This window comes from Chiloscyllium plagiosum, unplaced genomic scaffold (genome assembly GCF_037043375.1).
Source record: "Chiloscyllium plagiosum isolate Xiang-an unplaced genomic scaffold, Cpla_swu_hap1 HiC_scaffold_11, whole genome shotgun sequence".
NCBI classification, from domain to species: domain Eukaryota; kingdom Metazoa; phylum Chordata; class Chondrichthyes; order Orectolobiformes; family Hemiscylliidae; genus Chiloscyllium; species Chiloscyllium plagiosum.
Window position 1 is genome coordinate 79,826,624 of NW_028270149.1, and position 14,049 is coordinate 79,840,672.

Below are 14,049 nucleotides of genomic sequence, written 5' to 3' on the forward strand. Positions count from 1 at the left end.
CAATGTAACTGGAGCAGATGGTCTTAGTGTAACTGGAGCTGAGTGTCTCAGTGTAACAGGAGCAGAGGGTCTCAGTGTAACTGGAGCAGATGGTCTTAGTGTAACTGGAGCTGAGTGTCTCAGTGTAACGGGAGCAGAGGGTCTCAGTGTTACTGGAGCAGAGGGTCCCAGTGTAAATGGAGCGGAGGGTCTCAGTATATCTGTGGCAGACAGTCTCAGTGTAACAGGAGCAGAGGGTCTCAGTGTAACTAGACAAGAGTGTCTGGGTGTAACTGGAACAGAGGATCCCAGTGTAACTGGAGGAGACGGTCTCAGTGTAACTGGAGCAGAGGGTCTCAGTGAAACTGGAGGAAAGGGTCTGAGTGTAACTGAAGCAGAGAGTCCCAGTGTAGCTGAAGCAGAGGGTCTCAGTGTAACTGAAGCAGAGAGTCCCAGTGTAACAGGAGCAGAGGGTCTCAGTGTAACTGGAGCAGATGGTCTTAGTGTAACTGGAGCTGAGTGTCTCAGTGTAACGGGAGCAGAGGGTCTCAGTGTAACTGGAGCTGAGTGTCTCAGTGTAACGGGAGCAGAGGGTCTCAGTGTTACTGGAGCAGAGGGTCCCAGTGTAAATGGAGCAGATGGTCTTAGTGTAACTGGAGCAGACAGTCTCAGTGTAACAGGAGCAGAGGGTCTCAGTGAAACTGGACAGAGTGTCTCGGTGTAACTGGAACAGAGGATCCCAGTGTAACTGGAGGAGACGGTCTCAGTGTAACTGGAGCAGAGGGTCTCAGTGAAATTGGAGCAGAGGGTCTCAGTGTAACTGAAGCAGAGAGTCCCAGTGTAACTGGAGCAGAGGATCCCAGTGTAACTGGAGGAGACGGTCTAGTGTAACTGAAGCAGAGTCCCAGAGTAGCTGAAGCAGAGGGTCTCGGTGTAACTGGAGCACCGGGTCACAGTGAAAATGGAGCAGACGGTCTCAGTGTAACTGGAGCAGAGAGTCTCAATGTAACTGGAGCAAATACACTCAGTGTAACTGGAGCAAAGGATCCAAGTGTAACTGGAGGAGAAGGTCTCAGTGTAACTGGAGCAGAGGGTCTCAGTGTAACTAGAGCACAGGGTCTCAGTGTAACTGGAGCAGAGAGCCTCAGTGTAACTGGAACACAGAGTCTCAGTGTAACTGGAGCAGAGGGTCTCGGAGAAACTGGAGCAAAGGGTCTCAGTGTAACTGAAGCAGAGAGTCCCAGAGTAGCTGAAGCAGAGGGTCTCAGTGTAACTGAAACAGAGGGTCCCAGTGTAACTGGAACGGACAGTCTCAGTGTAACTGGAGCAGACAGTCTCAGTGTAAGTGGAGCAGACGGTCTCAGTGTAACTGGAGCAGAACGTCTCAGTGTAACTGGAGCAGAGAGTCTCAGTGTAACTGGAGCACAGGGTCTCAGTGTAAATGGAGCAGACGGTCTCAGTATAACTGGAACAGAGGGTCTCAGTGTTACTGGAGCAGACAGTCTTAGTGTAACTGGTACAGACCGTCTCAGTGTAACTGGAACAGAGAGTCTCAGTGTTACTGGAGCAGACAGTCTTAGTGTAACTGGTGCAGACCGTCTCAGTGTAACTGGAACAGAGAGTCTCAGTGTTACTGGAGCAGAGAGTCTCAGTGTAACTGGAGCAGAGGGCCCAGTGTAGCTGGAGCAGAGGGTCTCAGTGTAGCTGGAGCAGAGAGTCTCAGTGTAACTGGAGCACAGGGTCACAGTGTAACTGGAGCAGAGGGTCTCAGTGTTATTGGAGCAGAGAGTCTCAGTGTAACTGGAGCAGAGGGCCCCAGTGTAGCTGGAGCAGAGGGTCTCAGTGTAACTGGAGCAGAGGGTCTCAGCGTAACTGGAGCAGATGATCTCAGTGTAACTGGAGCAGAGGGTCTCAGAGTAACTGGAGCAGAGGGTCTCAGTGTAACTGGAGCAGAGGGTCTCAGTGTTACTGGAGCAGAGAGTCTCAGTGTAACTGTAGCAGAGAGTCCCAGTGTAGCTGGAGCAGACGATCTCAGTGTACCTGGAGCAGAGGGTCTCAGTGTAACTGGAGTCGAGGGTCTCAGCGTAACTGGAGCAGATGATCTCAGTGTAACTGGAGTACAGGGTCACAGTGTAAATGGAGCAGACGGTCTTAGTGTAACTGGAGCAGAGGATCTCAGTGTTACTGGAGCAGACAGTCTTAGTGTAACTGGTGCAGACCGTCTCAGTATAACTGGAACAGAGGGTCTCAGTGTTACTGGAGCAGACAGTCTTAGTGTAACTGGTACAGACCGTCTCAGTGTAACTGGAACAGAGAGTCTCAGTGTTACTGGAGCAGACAGTCTTAGTGTAACTGGTGCAGACCGTCTCAGTGTAACTGGAACAGAGAGTCTCAGTGTTACTGGAGCAGAGAGTCTCAGTGTAACTGGAGCAGAGGGCCCAGTGTAGCTGGAGCAGAGGGTCTCAGTGTAGCTGGAGCAGAGAGTCTCAGTGTAACTGGAGCACAGGGTCACAGTGTAACTGGAGCAGAGGGTCTCAGTGTTATTGGAGCAGAGAGTCTCAGTGTAACTGGAGCAGAGGGCCCCAGTGTAGCTGGAGCAGAGGGTCTCAGTGTAACTGGAGCAGAGGGTCTCAGCGTAACTGGAGCAGATGATCTCAGTGTAACTGGAGCAGAGGGTCTCAGAGTAACTGGAGCAGAGGGTCTCAGTGTAACTGGAGCAGAGGGTCTCAGTGTTACTGGAGCAGAGAGTCTCAGTGTAACTGTAGCAGAGAGTCCCAGTGTAGCTGGAGCAGACGATCTCAGTGTACCTGGAGCAGAGGGTCTCAGTGTAACTGGAGTCGAGGGTCTCAGCGTAACTGGAGCAGATGATCTCAGTGTAACTGGAGTACAGGGTCACAGTGTAAATGGAGCAGACGGTCTTAGTGTAACTGGAGCAGAGGATCTCAGTGTTACTGGAGCAGACAGTCTTAGTGTAACTGGTGCAGACCGTCTCAGTATAACTGGAACAGAGAGTCTCAGTGTAAGTGGAGCAGACGGTCTCAGTGTAACTGGAGCAGAATATCTCAGTGTAACTGGAGCAGAGAGTCTCAGTGTAACTGGAGCACAGGGTTACAGTGTAAATGGAGCAGACTGTCTCAGTGTAACTGGAGCAAACGGTCTCAGTGTAACTGGAGTACAGAGTCACAGTGTAAATGGAGCAGACGGTCCGGGTGTGACTGGAGCAGAGGGTATCAGTGTTACTGGAGCAGAGAGTCTCAGTGTAACTGGAGCAGAGGGCCCCAGTGTAGCTGGCGCAGAGTGTCTCAGTGTAGCTGGAGCAGAGGGTCTCAACGTAACTGGAGCAGATGATCTCAGTGTAACTGGAGCAGAGGGTCTCAGTGTAACTGGAGCAGCGGGTCTCAGTGTAACTGGAGCAGAGGGTCTCAGTGTTACTGGAGCAGAGAGTCTCAGTGTAACTGGAGCAAGGCTCCCAGTGTAGCTGGAGCAGATGATCTCAGTGTAACTGGAGCAGAGGGTCTCAGTGTAACTGGAGCTGAGTGTCTCAGTGTAACGCGAGCAGAGGGTCTCAGTGTAACTGGAGCTGAGTGTCTCAGTGTAACGGGAGCAGAGGGTCTCAGTGTTACTGGAGCAGAGGGTCCCAGTGTAAATGGAGCGGAGGGTCTCAGTATATCTGGAGCAGACAGTCTCAGTGTAACAGGAGCAGAGGGTCTCAGTGTACCTGGACAAGAGTGTCTCGGTGTAACTGGAACAGAGGATCCCAGTGTAACTGGAGGAGACGGTCTCAGTGTAACTGGAGCAGAGGGTCTCAGTGTAACTGGAGCAGAGAGTCTCAGTGTAGCTGGAGTCGAGGGTCTCAGCGTAACTGGAGCATATGATCTCATTGTAACTGGAGCAGAGGGTCTCACTGTAACTGGAGCAGATGGTCTCAGTGTAACTGGAACATAGAATCTCAGTGTAACTGGAGCAGAGAGACTCAGTGTAACTGGAGCAGAGGGTCTCAGTGTAACCGGACAAGTGTGTCTCGGTGTAACTGGAACAGAGGGTCTCGGTGTAACTGGAGCAGAGGGTCTCAGTGCAACTGGAACAGAGAGTCCCAATGTAACTGGATCAGAGGGTCACAGTGTAACTGGATCAGAGGGTCCCAGTGTAAGTGGAACAGACGGTCTCAGTGTAACTGTAGCAGAGAGTCTCAGTGTAACTGGAGAACAGGGTCACAGTGGAAATGGAGCAGAGGGTCTCAGTGTAAGTGGAACAGAGAGACTCAGTGTAACTGGAGCAGAGGGTCTCAGTGTAACTGGACAAGAGTGTCTCGGTGTAACTGGAAAAGAGGGTCTCGGTGTAACTGGAGCAGAGGGACTCAGTGTAACTGGAACAGAGAGTCCCAATGTAGCTGGATTGGACGGTCTCAGTGTAACTGGAGCAGAGAGTATCAATGTAACTGGAGCAAATACACTCAGTGTAACTGGAGCAGAGGGTCTCAGTGTAACTGGAGCAGATGGTCTCAGTGTAACTGGAGCAGACGGTCTCAGTGTTACTAGAGCAGAGGGCCTCAGTGTATCTGGAGCAGTGGGTCACAGTGTAACTGGAGCAGAGTGTCTCAGTGTAACTGGAGCAGGCGGTCTCAGTGTTACTAGAGCAGAGGGTCTCAGTGTATCTGGAGCAGTGGGTCACAGTGTAACTGGAGCAGATCGTCTCAGTGCAACTGGAGCAGAGAGTGTCAGTGTAAGTGGAGCAGAGAGTGTCAGTGTAACTGGAGCAGACGGTCTCAATGTAACTAGAACAGAGAGTCTCAGTGTAATTGGAGCGAAGGGTCTCGGTGTAACTGGAACAGAGGGTCTCAGTAACTGGAGCAGAGGGCCCCAGTGTAACTGGAGCAGACAGCCTCAGTGTATCTGGATAGAGTGTAACTGGAGCAGAGAGTTTCCAAGAAACTTGAGCAGAGAGTCTCAGTGTAACTGGAACAGCGAGTCTCCAATAAACTGGAGCTGGCAATCTCAGTGTAACTGGAGCAGAGGGTCTCCATTAAACTGGACTGGAGAGTCTCACGTAACTGGAGCAGGAGGTCCCAGTGTAAGTGGAGCAAGGAGTCTCAGTGCAGCTGAAACAAAGTGTTTTAGTGTAACTGGAGCTGAGATTCTCAGTGTAACTGGAGCAGATTGTCTCAGTGTAACTGTAGCCAATGATCTCAGTGTAACTGGAGTAGAGGGTTTCAGTGTAACTGGAACAGGGAACTCAGTGTAACTGGATCCGACGTCTCACTGTAACTGGAGTAGACAATCTCAGTGTAACGGGACAAGAATGTCTCAGTGTAACTGGAGCAGAGTGTCTCAGTGTAACTGGAGCAGACGGTCTCAGTGTAATTGGAACAGAGAGACTCAGTGTAACTGGAGCAGAGGGTCTCAGTGTAACTGGACAAGAGTGTCTCGGTGTTACAGGAACAGAGGGTCTCGGTGTAACTGGAGCAGAGGGTCTCAGTGCAACTGGAACAGAGAGTCCCAATGTAACTGGATCAGAGGGTCTCAGTGTAACTGGATCAGAGGGTCCCAGTGTAACTGGAACGGACGGTCTCAGTGTAACTGTAGCAGAGAGTCTCAGTGTACCTGGAGCACAGGGTCACAGTGTAAATGGAGCAGACGGTCTCAGTGTAACTGGAACAGAGAGACTCAGTGTAACTGGAGCAGACGGTCTCAGTGTAACTGGAACAGAGAGTCCCAATGTAACTGGATCAGAGGGTCCCAGTGTAACTGGAACGGACGGTCTCAGTGTAACTGTAGCAGAGAGTCTCAGTGTACCTGGAGCACAGGGTCACAGTGTAAATGGAGCAGACGGTCTCAGTGTAACTGGAACAGAGAGACTCAGTGTAACTGGAGCAGAGGGTCTCAGTGTAACTGGACAAGAGTGTCTCGGTGTAACTGGAACAGAGGGTCTCGGTGTAACTGGAGCAGAGGGACTCAGTGTAACTGGAACAGAGAGCCCCAATGTAGCTGGATCGGACGGTCTCAGTGTAACTGGAGCAGAGAGTCTCAATGTAACTGGAGCAGACAGTCTCAGTGTAGCTGGAGCAGAGGGTCTCAGTGTAACTGGAGCAGACGGTCTAATGTAACTGGACAAGAGAGTCTCAGTGTAGCTGGAGTCGAGCGTCTCAGTGTAACTGGAGCATACGATCTCATTGTAACTGGAGCAGAGGGTCTCACTGTAACTCGAGCAGATGCTCTCAGTGTAACTGGAACAGAGTGTCTCAGTGTAACTGGAGCAGACGGTCTCAGTGTAACTGGAACAGAGAGACTCAGTGTAACTGGAGCAGAGGGTCTCAGTGTAACCGGACAAGAGTGTCTCGGTGGAACTGGAGCAGAGAGTCTCAGTGTACCTGGATCAGAGAGTCCCAATGTACCTGGATCAGAGAGTCCCAATGTAACTGGATCAGAGGGTCTCAGTGTAACTGGATCAGAGGGTCTCAGTGTAACTGGATCAGTGGGTCACAGTGCATCTGGAGCAGTGGGTCACAGTGTAACTGGAGCAGACAGTCTCAATGTAACTGAAACAGAGAGTCTCAGTGTTTCTGCAGCAAAAAGGGTCTCTGTGTAACTGAAACAGAGGGTCTCAGTGTAACTGGAGCAGAGTGGTACCAGTGTAACTGGAGCAGACGATCTCAGTGTAACTGGAGCAGAGGGTCTCAGTGTAACTGGAGCAGAAGGTCTCAGTGTAACTGGACAAGAGTGTCTCGGTGTAACTGGAACAGAGAGTCTCAGTGTAGCTGGAGCAGAGAGTCTCAGTGTAGCTGGAGTCGAGCGTCTCAGCGTAACTGGAGCATAAGATCTCATTGTAACTGGAGCAGAGGGTCTCAGTGTAACTGGAGCAGATGGTCTCAGTGTAACTAGAACAGAGAGTCTCAGTGTAACTGGAGCAGACAATCTCAGTGTAACGGGACAAGAATGTCTCAGTGTAACTGGAACAGAGAGACTCAGTGTAACTGGAGCAGGGGGTCTCAGTGTAACCGGACAAGAGTGTCTCAGTGGAACTGGGGCAGACGGTCTCAGTGTAACTGGAACAGAGAGTCCCAATGTACCTGGATCAGAGAGTCCCAATGTAACTGGATCAGAGGGTCTCAGTGTAACTGGATCAGAGGTCTCAGTGTAACTGGATCAGTGGGTCACAGTGCATCTGGAGCAGTGGGTCACAGTGTAACTGGAGCAGACAGTCTCAATGTAACTGAAACAGGGAGTCTCAGTGTTTCTGCAGCAAAAAGGGTCTCCGTGTAACTGAAACAGAGGGTCTCAGTGTAACTGGAGCAGAGTGGTACCAGTGTAACTGGAGCAGAGGGTCTCATTGTAACTGGAGCAAAGCGTCCTAGTGTAACTGGAGCAGAAGGTCTCAGTGTAACTGGAGCAGATGGTCTTAGTGTAACTGGAGCAGAGTGTCTCAGTGTAAATGGAGCAGTGGTCTCATTGTAACTGGAGCAGACGTTCTTGGTGTTACTAGAGCAGAGGGCCTCAGTGTATCTGGAGCAGTGGGTCACAGTGTAACTGGAGCAGATGGTCTCAGTGTAACTGGAGCAGACGGTCTCAGTGTTACTAGAGCAGAGGGCCTCAGTGTATCTGGAGCAGTGGGTCACAGTGTAACTGGAGCAGAGTGTCTCAGTGTAACTGGAGCAGACGGTCTCAGTGTTACTAGAGCAGAGGGCCTCAGTGTATCTGGAGCAGTGGGTCACAGTGTAACTGGAGCAGATGGTCTCAGTGTAACTGGAGCAGAGTGTCTCAGTGTAACTGGAGCAGACGGTCCCAGTGTAAATGGAGCAGTGGGTCATAGTGTAACTGGAGCAGACGGTCTCAATGTAACTAGAACAGAGAGTCTCAGTATAATTAGAGCAAAACTGGAGCAGACGGTCTTAGTGTTACTAGAGCAGAGGGCCTCAGTGTATCTGGAGCAGTGGGTCACAGTGTAACTGGAGCAGATGGTCTCAGTGTTACTGGAGCAGACGGTCTCAGTGTTACTAGAGCAGAGGGCCTCAGTGTATCTGGAGCAGTGGGTCACAGTGTAACTGGAGCAGATGGTCTCAGTGTTACTGGAGCAGACGGTCTCAGTGTTACTAGAGCAGAGGGCCTCAGTTATCTGGAGCAGTGGGTCATAGTGTAACTGGAGCAGACGGTCTCAATGTAACTAGAACAGAGAGTCTCAGTATAATTAGAGCAAAGGGACTCGGTGTAACTGGAACAGAGGGTCTCAGTGTTACTGGAGCAGAGGGTCCCAGTGTAACTGGAGCAGACAGCCTTAGTGTATCTGGATAGAGTGTAACTGGAGCAGAGAGTTTCTAATAAACTTGAGCAGAGGATCTCAGTGCAACTGGAGCAGAGGGTCTCAGTGTAACTAGAGCACAGGGTCTCAGTGCAACTGGAGTAGAGAGTCTCAGTGTAACTGGAACATAGAGTCTCAGTGTAACTGGAGCAGAGGGTCTCAGAGATACTGGAGCAAAGGGTCTCAGTGTAACTGAAGCAGAGAGTCCCAGAGTAGCTGAAGCAGAGCGTCTCAGTGTAACTGAAGTAGAGAGTCCCAGAGTAGCTGAAGCAGAGGGTCTCAGTGTAACTGAAGCAGAGGGTCCCAGTGTAACTAGAGCAGAGAGTCTCAGTATAACTGGAGCACAGGGTCACAGTGTAAATGGAGCAGACGGTCTCTGTGTAACTGGAACAGAGGGTCTCAGTGTTACTGAAGCAGACAGTATTAGTGTAACTGGTGCAGACCGTCTCAGTGTAACTGGAACAGAGAGTCTCAATGTAAATGGAGCAGACGGTCTCAGTGTAACTGGAGCAGAACGTCTCAGTGTAACTGGAGCAGACAGTCTCAGTGTAACTGGAGCACAAGGTGACAGTGTAAATGGAGCAGACTGTCTCAGTGTAACTGGAGCAGAGGGTCTCAGTGTTACTGGAGCAGATGATCTCAGTGTAACTGGGGCACAGGGTCACAATGTAAATGGAGCAGACGGTCCGGGTGTGACTGGAGCAGAGAGTCTCAGTGTTACTGGAGCAGAGAGTCTCAGTGTAACTGGAGCAGAGGGCCCCAGTGTAGCTGGAGCAGAGTGTCTCAGTGTGGCTGGAGCAGACGGTCTCAGCGTAACTGGAGCAGATGATCTCAGTGTAACTGGAGCAGAGGGTCTCAGTGTAACTGGAGCAGAGGGTCTCAGTGTAACTGGAGCAGAGGGTCTCAGTGTTACTGGAGCAGAGAGTCTCAGTGTAACTGGAGCAGAGGGTCCCAGTGTAGCTGGAGCAGACGATCTCAGTGTAACTGGAGCAGAGGGTCTCAGTGTAACTGGAGCAGAGGGTCTCAGTGTAACTGGACAAGAGTGTCTCGGTGTAACTGGAACAGAGAGTCTCAGTGTAGCTGGAGCAGAGAGTCTCAGTGTAGCTGGAGTCGAGGGTCTCAGTGTAACTGGAGCATACGATCTCATTGTAACTGGAGCAGAGGGTCTCACTGTAACTGGAGCAGATGGTCTCAGTGTAACTGGAACAGAGAGTCTCAGTGTAACTGAAGCAGACAATCTCAGTGTGACGGGACAAGAATGTCTCAGTGTAACTGGAGCAGAGTTCTCAGTGTAACTGGAGCAGACAGTCTCAGTGTAACTGGAGCAGAGAGACTCAGTGTGACTGGAGCAGAGGGTCTCAGTGTAACCGGACAAGAGTGTCTCGGTGTAACTGGAACAGAGGGTCCCAATGTAACTGGATCAGAGGGTCTCAGTGTAACTGGATCAGAGGGTCCCAGTCTAACTGGAACGGACGGTCTCAGTGTAACTGTAGCAGAGAGTCTCAGTGTAACTGGAGCACAGGGTCACAGTGTAAATGGAGCAGAGGGTCTCAGTGTAACTGGACAAGAGTGTCTCGGTGTAACTGGAAAAGAGTGTCTCGGTGTAACTGGAGCAGAGGGACTCAGTGTAACTGGAACAGAGAGTCCCAATATAGCTGGATCGGATGGTCTCAGTGTAACTGGAGCAGAGAGTCTCAATGTAACTGGAGCAAATAAACTCAGTGTAACTGGAGCAGAGACGGTCTCAGTGTAACTGGAGCAAAGGGTCCTAGTGTAACTGGAGCAGAGTGTCTCAGTGTAACTGGAGCAGAGGGTCTCACTGTAACTGGAGCAGTGGGTCACAGTGTAACTGGAGCAGATGGTCTCAGTGTAACTGGAGCAGACGGTCTCAGTGTTACTAGAGCAGAGGGCCTCAGTGTATCTGGAGCAGTGGGTCACAGTGTAACTGGAGCAGAGTGTCTCAGTGTAACTGGAGCAGACGGTCTCAGTGTTACTAGAGCAGAGGGCCTCAGTGTATCTTGAGCAGTGGGTCACACTGTAACTGGAGCAGATCGTTTCAGTGTAACTGGAGCAGGCGGTCTCAATGTAACTAGAACAGAGAGTCTCAGTGTAATTGGAGCAAAGGGTCTCGGTGTAACTGGAGCAGAGGGTCCCAGTGTAACTGGAGCAGACAGCCTCAGTGTATCTGGATAGAGTGTAGCTGGAGCAGAGAGTTTCCAATAAACTTGAGCAGAGAGTCTCAGTGTAACTGAAACAGCGAGTCTCCAATAAACTGGAGCTGGCAATCTCAGTGTAACTGGAGCAGAGGGTCTCCATTAAACTGGACTGGAGAGTCTCAGTGTAACTGGAGCAGGACGTCCCAGTGTAACTGGAGCTGAGAGTCTCAGTGTAACTGTAGCCGATGATCTCAGTGTAACTGGAGTAGAGGGTCTCAGTGTAACTGGAACAGAGATTCTCAGTGTTACTGGAGCAGACAGTCTCAGAGTAACTGGAGCAGATGGTCTCAATGTAACTGGAGCAGAGGGTCTCAGTGTAACTGGAGCAGAGGGTCTCAATGTAACGGGAGGAGTGAGTCTCAGTATCTCTGGAGCAGAGTGTCTCAGTGTAACTGGAGCTGTGTGTCTCAGTGTAACTGGAGCAGAGGGTCTCAGTGTAACGGGAGCAGAGAGCCTCAGTATCTCTGGAGCAGAGGGTCTCGGTGTAACTGGAGCAGACGGTCTCAGTGTAACTGGAGCAGACGGTCTCAGTGTAACTGGAGCAGGATGTCTCAGCGTAACTGGAGCAGAGTGTCTCAGTGTAACTCGAGCAAAGGGTCCCAGTGTAACTGAAGCAGAGGGTCTCAGTGACACTGGAGCAAAGGGTCTCAGTGTAACTGGAGCAGAGAGTCTCGGTGTAACTGGAGCAGACGGTCCCAGTGTAAGTGGAGCAGAGAGTCTTAGTGTAACTGGAGCGGAGGGTACCAGTGTAACTGGAGCAGAGAGTCTCAGTGTAACTGGAGCAGAGGGTCTTGGTGTAACTGGAACTGACAGTCTCAGTGTAACTTGGGCAGACGGTCCCAGTGTAACTGGAGCAGAGGGTCTCAGTGTAGCTGGAGCAGAGGGTCTCAGTGTAACTGGAGCAGAAGAGTCTCAGTGTGAGTGGAGCAGACAGTCTCAGTCTAAGTGTAACTGGAGCAGATGGTCCCAGTGTAACTGGAGTAGATGATTTTGGTGTAATTGCAGCACCACAGTGTCTCAATATAATCAAGATGTGTAGACTCAGTGCAATTGGAGTAGTTAATCTTCATAGAATTGGGATCAAAGCAAAATTTCAAACTCTGATTTTAAAATGAACTCCAACATTTAGTTGTTTGAAGTCCAAAGTCTATTAAATACATTGAGTATTGCTTCACCCAAGTCCATGTTTGATGGAATTCCACTCAGTGCTGTTCGATTGAAAGATTCACTTGGTGTCAAGGCAGTTATTGTTGTTCTTGCTGTAGAATAATTGTACTTTAATGCTGAGTATTCTGAAACTGGCATGCAAGCTAGCCAACAGAAAGTTTAGGTTCAGTGGTTTCACCTATTCTTTTACCTTCGATGTAACATTGATGCATGAAACTTGAGCTATGCTCTCTTATGATCACATGTGGAATAGTTATTGAGCTTTGTACTGTTCTTGGACTCTGTTTAAGAATCCAAGTCTTTAACCAGAGTTCTGTCCAAGTAAAACTTCTTCGTGTTAAACTCAAAACCCTCTTGAAACTGCAGAATAATTCAAAGATCCAAAGATGCACCAGCAAGAGTTAGCTTTAACTGGATTCTTAAAGAATGACCATGAAACACATCTTCCAGAAGATATGGTGAGTCTTTTTGTAAAATATGGGAATTCATTCATGTAAACTCTTGAGAAGTGCTGATGATTTTCAGGAGTTTGATTGTTGCGAGTTGAAGAGACTTTCTATTGGGGTCAATATCTCCACAAAGCACTGAGAATTTTTGTTAAATGTGGAACAATGCAATGTTTCTGTAGTGGGTGAAAACCGTACTTTTATATTCAATTGCACTCGGACAAAATCTGATTTCTGAATTGGCCATCTCCTCTCTTTCCCAAGGCTACCACCAATGAACATGTGGGTGAAAGTGACGAGAATGTGGAGCGAGGTAACTGGTCCTCGAAGGCTGACTATCTTCTCTCGATAATTGGTTATGCTGTGGGTCTGGGTAACGTCTGTCGATTTCCTTTCCTGGCTTACAGAAATGGAGGAGGTACGATAAATAAATCCAAAATACAGTGCAAGGAACAGAAGGGCTCGACATTATCAGAAAATGTGCAAGGAAACACCTCTTTCTCAATCAGTATCATGAGATCTTTCATACTTTCCGAGAGAGCAGGCAGGATATCAGTTCAAATTTTAACCGGATAAATGGAAAAGTCATAAAATCAAAAGAAAACTTGTTATTTACTTCAGAAATAAACCTGGTAAATATTACCTAGACAGATCTAGGTAATTATAGGTCACCATTTGTGTGCTAGTTAGTGTAACCGTTGAATACATACCATTCTTTTCTTCTTCACCATTCCCACAATCATGTTGAAAAGAATATTTGGGCCAAATTGTGCTGTGGCAAGGCATCTGGGAGGTTATTGTAAAGTAGTAGTGTCCATACCTTAAAGCCATACCTTGCTCCAGACATGTGTCATGTACAATGACATACCTGAACAGGTTGATCAAAAGTATCTATCCTGTGTGTTAGTATTTCCAGTGTAGGAAATGATTTAACAGTATCCACAATTGCTTAACTTATCCTTCAGAGCTTAAAAATGTGTTGCTGGAAAAGCACAGCAGGTCAGGCAGCATCCAAGGAGAAGGAGAATCGACGTTTCGGACATGCGCCCTTCTTCAGGAATGAGGAGGGTGTGCCAAGCAGACTAAGATAAAAGGTAGGGAGGAGGGACTTGGGGGAGGGGCGTTGGGAATGGGATAGGTGGAAGGAGGTTAAGGTGAGGGTGATAGGCCAGAGAGGGGGTGGGGGCGGAGAGGTCGGGAAGAAGATTGCAGGTCAAGAAGGCGGTGCTGAGTCTGAGGGCTGGGACTGAGAAAAGGTGGGAGGAGGGGAAATGAGGAAGCTGGAGAAATCCGCATTCATCCCCTGTGGCTGGAGGGTGCCTAGGCGGAAGATGAGTCGCTCTTCCTCCAGGCGTCGTGTTGCCATGGTCTGGCGATGGAGGAGGCCAAGGACCTGCATGTCCTTGGCGGAGTGGGAGGGGGAGTTAAAGTGTTCAGCCACGGGGCGGTTGGCTTGATTGGTGTGGGTATCCCTGAGGTGTTCTCTGAAACGTTCCGCAAGTAGTCAGCCTGTCTCCCCAATGCATAGGAGGCCACATCGGGTGCAGGGGATGCAGTAAATGATGTATGTGGAGGTGCAGGTGAATTTCTGATGGATATTGAAGGATCCCTTGGGGCCTTGGAGGGAAGTGAGGGGGGAGGTGTGGGCGCAAGTTTTGCATTTTTTTCAGTTGCAGGGGAAGGTGCCGGGATCAGAGGTTGGGTTGGTGGGGGGTGTGGACCTGACAAGGGAGTCGCGGAGGGAGTGGTCTTTCCGGAACGCTGATAGGGGTGGGGAGGGAAATATATCCTTGGTGGTGGGGTCCATTTGGAGGTGGCAGAAATGACGAAGGATGATCCGATGTATCTGGAGGTTGGTGGGGTGGTAGGTGAGGACGAGTGGGGTTCTGTCCTGATGGTGATTAGAGGGGCGGGGTTCAAGGGTGGAGGAGTGGGAACTGGAGGAGATG

The 14,049-nt window shown here is 49.9% G+C and overlaps 1 protein-coding gene across 7 annotated transcripts in view; it reads left to right on the forward strand.

Annotated features, from left to right (window-relative positions):
* LOC122557082 (sodium- and chloride-dependent neutral and basic amino acid transporter B(0+)-like) overlaps window positions 1-14,049 on the forward strand; it is a 63,639-nt gene that overhangs the window by 14,290 nt on the left and 35,300 nt on the right. For 3 of the 7 annotated variants that reach the window (XM_043704376.2, XM_087992220.1, XM_087992221.1), the window contains exons 1-2: window positions 11,902-12,112; window positions 12,365-12,518. In XM_043704376.2, the coding sequence (XP_043560311.2) occupies window positions 12,041-12,112; window positions 12,365-12,518 (226 nt within the window). In that variant the 5' untranslated portion in view covers window positions 11,902-12,040. Of the gene's footprint in view, window positions 1-11,901; window positions 12,113-12,364; window positions 12,519-14,049 lie in introns of those variants that run through there. The other 4 variants (XM_087992218.1, XM_043704373.2, XM_087992219.1 and 1 more) reach the window with 3 other exon arrangements.